The sequence below is a fragment of the Mastomys coucha genome, unplaced genomic scaffold (genome assembly GCF_008632895.1).
Source record: "Mastomys coucha isolate ucsf_1 unplaced genomic scaffold, UCSF_Mcou_1 pScaffold4, whole genome shotgun sequence".
In the NCBI taxonomy this organism is placed as follows: Eukaryota; Metazoa; Chordata; class Mammalia; order Rodentia; family Muridae; genus Mastomys; species Mastomys coucha.
Genome location: NW_022196910.1, coordinates 43,429,146 through 43,434,175, shown reverse-complemented (window position 1 = coordinate 43,434,175; position 5,030 = coordinate 43,429,146). Strand labels below are relative to the sequence as shown.

The following is a 5,030-nucleotide window of genomic DNA, read 5'->3' as shown; positions in this document are numbered from 1 at the left end:
TTTTTCCAAGCAGGCAGATATGTAAAGCAAAACCCCTCCCCTAAGTTTGTCAGCAACTTGGCCCAATCAGCAGCTTCATCCTCAGTCTCTGAAGGCAGACTTCACAGTTCCTCACAGGGGCGTATTTTATATTCCAGGAGTCCCAGTTACTGGAAAGGCTAAGGCAGGAGGCTGGTAGGACCAAAGAGTTCAGAGCTAACTTGGGCAATATAGCAAGACTCTATATATGCCGCCTGAGAACTACATCAAGACTCTATATATGCCGCCTGAGAACTACATCAACTCAATCGTGACCTTGTGAAGTGGATATCATCTTGCTTCTGTGCCTTGAAAATAAGATTGTGTGTGGAAGATAGTTCATTACTTCTTTACTTTAATTGAAAAATAAAACAAAAATTTAAAGGAAAACAGTTCCCAAATGGAATAAGCTCAGTCACCAAATGGTTATCAGGACTTGAGATGTTTTGCTCATTTTGATGTGGTTATTGGAGATATAAGAAAAGCTCAGTATTCTCTCCTGTTCTCTCCCATCAGCCAGTTTCCATTCCAGGTACCTCTGGCATGGAAAGCTGGCTTTTAGGAAGGAAACAGAGAGGCCTGATTTTAGGATGTTTAAAAAATTCCACATACCAAGGTTATCTGTAAGTTACAAACACCTATGAGCACTTCTTACCTGTTCTTCCTTCTGCCACCACCTGCCGGGAGGAGACCCCTCCGCTCACCGTGGTCACCACTATGGAGTAGAGGCTGCCAGATTTCAGGGAGCGGAAGCTGTATCGGCTGGTATCACTGGAAACACTCTCGTTCTTGACGACCACATTTTCATGGATCAGTAAAACTTGGTAGAACTCTACATCTCCCAATGCCTTTGTCCAGTTAGTGAACAGGCTATTGGTCATCCCTTGGTTGCTGACATGCAAGCCAGTCACTTGGGCAGGCACTAAAGCGCAGTGGAGAGAAGAAAAAAGACACTGTGCTTAGTCAGCCAAGGCAGTGGAGGAATAAGGGGTCCAAATGGAGACAAATCAAAGCACTACAAATGATAACAACAACAACAGCAAGTTTTCTTTGGTTTTTGCCATGAGCTTTTCACCCTGTTTCTTGTGGTACTTGCTCCTCTACCGGGTTCAACCACTTTAAACAGTTGCTCGTACATCAGCTTTCAGTTAATCAAAGTCAGTTCAGGTCTGCAATGAGATGGTACTTATTAACTAGTTTTGGTTTTCAGTTTTGCATAATAAAGACTGGTACTTTAATGAACTTTTTATTTGATATGATTTTATCTATACATATTCTACAAGAACACAAAACCACACCATCTACTGAAGCCAATGACTGTTTCAGAATGGCGACAGGATATTCTGTCAAGCTGGTGGTTAAGCTGTAGACCAGCAGACTCACTTCTCCAAGTATATCCTCCAAAGGGCTATTGCTATTGCTTCTGAATATTCCATAATAATATGTGCTATGTAATATATAAAATTATAGTATTGGTAATTATAATAAGTAGTGATTGCCTACTATCTTTTGGTTAGAGCAGAAGACATTCTAGAGGTCAGCTTATCTACTATTCAAAAGTGTCTATAAAGTTGATTTCATATTTCCTTTACTAATGAGAAAGCCAATGATCAGAGAATACAAACTTTTTAGCTTACACCACAGCTTGACAAATAATCAGCCAGATGCCTGATCTAGGAGCTCTCTTTCCCCTAAGCCCGTGACTTTCTAATTATCAACTATTGGCATTTCTAACCGATCCTTTAGTTAGTGACCACAGATACTGAAGTTGACACTGTATTCTCTTTGTGCTCCTTCCTTAAATCACAATGATCAGAGATTCAGTGGGCCCCTCCTTAAAATTCATTAACTTTTAGATTAAGATGTGAACATATTCACTAAAAATGATAACATATGTAGTTCAGTAGAAGCATCTGATTAAAATTTTATAAGGGAAGCAAAGGAACTATCCAACAGTTAAAACAAAAACAAAAAACAAAAACAAAAACATCACCCCCTCATACTAATTACATACACAAAGTTGAAGAGCAAATAGCCAATTCTACTAGAAAGTTACAGTAATCAGGATAGTTTGAATAAAACTGGCATAGGACAGGCAGACATATAAGTAGATGGAACAGAATTGGAAGTCCAGAAAAAGGTTAGTGATACATATACATATATCTATATATATGTGGCATACATAAATCATAGAATAGAAATATTTTATTAGACTAGAAGAAATATATAATATATGCATTATATATAACTAAGCTGTCTTTGATATATATGTATATAAATATGACTATATATGTATACACATATATACATATGAATCCTAAAGCTAAAAGTCTTCCAAGGAAGAGTCCTTGTGGCCCTTTGTTAAGCAAAGAGGTTTCAAGTGTGACACCAAGAGTGTCTTATCAGTCAGATGTCAAAATCAAGCACCACTACTCACCGAAACACATTCGATTCAATAATTTTAAAAAAGGAGCCACATATCAGATTTTTTTTTCAATATGCATTTCTAAATTGTGTGTAAGAATCAAGAAGTCTCAAAACTTGTGTTTGTTAGTCTGGAGAGATGGTTCAGTGGGTGCTTGCTGGACAAGCCGGAGAGGGCATCCTAGAACTCATGCAAAATTCAGGCAAAGTGACACATGCACGTGCCTGTAACCTCAGTGCTGGGGGCTGAGGTGAGAGGATTCTGGGAGCTCTTTGGCCAGTCAGTCCAGCTGAAGCCATAAGCTTCAGATTCACTGAGATGCACTGTCTTTAAAAATCAGGTGTGGGCTGGTGAGGCAGTTCAGCAGGTTAATGCATTTGCTGCCAGGTGAGATGAACTGTGTTTCATTCCCGAGACTCACGTGGTACAAGGAGAGCGCACTGCCTCCAGGAGTTCTCACCTGATCCCCTCACGTGTGTTACAGTATGTGCACACCCACAAACTCACAAAGAAAAACACAAACAGACAATGTTAAAATTTAAAAAGAGTGGAAAACTGATAGACAAAAGATGACATCCTAATATTAACATCTGGACTCTACCCAGTCACTCATGTGGGTGAGTGCACCAGCTTCCATGTGAGTGTGCACGTGCATACAACACACACAGGCACGTACCGGCTTCAACGTGAGCTTGCACATGCATACAGCACACACATACAGATGCATACAAAACTGTTAAGAAAACTAACAATGGTACTGAACAATGAACAAACTATCTGACCATAAACTTTCCAAAAGGAGATAATAGTGAACAGGTACATAGGAAAGGGTTCTCAAGCCATTAGACATGAGATTCCACCAACACATCTACTGGGATGGCTAAATTTTAAAATAAACAGACACATAGACAGACAATAAATACCAAGTGCTGCCTGGAGCTCTCATGCATTGTTTACAGAAGTGTAAAAAAAACTATGCTCTAGCTGGGCATGGCAGCAAATGCCTATAGTCCCAGCCACCTAATGGGGTGGCTGAGACAGAAGGATCACTTGAACCAGGAGACTGAGGCACGGGTAGTGAGAACTCCATCTCAAAATATAAGAAAGTAAATGTTTTAATGGCTGTAGGAAGGACACCAACAGTTCCTTACGAAGGTTTTTGTTTTTATAAAGATTTATTTGTTATATATATATGAGTACACTGTAGCTGTACAGATGGTTGTAAGCCAACGTGTGGTTGCTGGGAATTGAACTCAGAACCTCTGCTCGCTCTGGCCCAAAGATTCATTTATTATTATATGTAAGTACACTGTAGCTGTCTTCAGACACACCAGAAGAGGGCGTCAGATTTCATTACAGATGGTTGTGAGCCACCATTTGGTTGCTGGGATTTGAACTCACGACCTTCTGAAGAGCAGTCAGTGCTCTTAACCGCTGAGCTATCTCTCCAACCCAGTTCCTTACAAAGTTAAACAAATGCTATACTACATCACCCAACAGTATGAACAGTAGGGGGGATAAGACTATTAGCATCTAAAACGATGCCCCAGGCTTTCATTTCCAGCAGCATGCTAGATTATTACCATGAAAAATCACCCCAATAAACATATCCCATATATTGGATAAAAATAAAAACAAATGGAGCCACACACTGTCAAAATCGTAAGAAATACTCATTGGATTACTGAAGTGAACTGCTGCCAGAGGCATATGCTTCAGATATGAATGCACGCTTTGATTTTACAGTACTGCAAGATGCTGGAGATGGGAGGTACAGTGTAAGACGCCCCCAGGCTGAGAAGCTCATGGCTGAGTCTACAGAGAACTGCATCCTGCAAGTTTATTCTTCTCTCCACTCCATCCCATTAAGCCTTCTTAATATTTGCTGATAGAACAATTTTCTTTGAGGGTTATTTGTATGTGTATGTGTAGACTTTATATGTGCTGGCAAAGTCTCTGCTCCTGATCTAAAACCCAAGCCTTCTTGGGAAATTTTAACCTTGAGATACTTGTCCCGTGCTTACAACTGAGATCCACAAATGTGGGTGTTCAAAACTTTCAGACTGACTAATTATGTTAAACTAGGTCTGAGTTGACAGCAGTCCTGGTACATTGAAGAATGAAGAGAAAATTCTTTCTGAAATGTGAAGGGCATCTTGAAACAAAGCCTTAAAGAATTCTCATAGAAGCTGGGCAGTGGTGGTGCACACCTTTAATCCCAGCACTTGGGAGACAGAGGCAGGCGGATTTCTGAGTTCAAGGCCAGCCTGGTCTACAGAGTGAGTTCTGTTTTAATAATTAAAGATAATACTTTCTACCACATTCCCTTAGATTCCAAGGAATATAAGTCTACAGAAAAAAAAGAGGAACATTTAAAGAAATAAAGGAACATTTATAGCAAATAATAGCAAAACAAAAACAAAAACCAACAGACAATAATAACCTTTAACTGCTGAAGATTTCAGATTTCAGGCTAATGATTGGACAAAATGCAAAGCAAACATTTAAGTGTACATACAGTTATAAAAGAGTACAGTTAAAACATGTCTAAAGGGCTTGGGATATATATATATATATATATATATAT

The 5,030-nt window shown here is 39.4% G+C and overlaps 1 protein-coding gene across 3 annotated transcripts in view; it reads right to left on the bottom strand.

Moving 5' to 3' along the window:
• Ptprb (protein tyrosine phosphatase receptor type B) overlaps nucleotides 1-5,030 on the bottom strand; it is a 111,727-nt gene that overhangs the window by 55,877 nt on the left and 50,820 nt on the right. For all 3 annotated transcript variants that reach the window (XM_031350440.1, XM_031350441.1, XM_031350442.1), the window contains one exon: nucleotides 674-940. In XM_031350440.1, coding sequence (XP_031206300.1) covers nucleotides 674-940 — 267 coding nt within the window. The remainder of the gene's footprint in view (nucleotides 1-673; nucleotides 941-5,030) is intronic.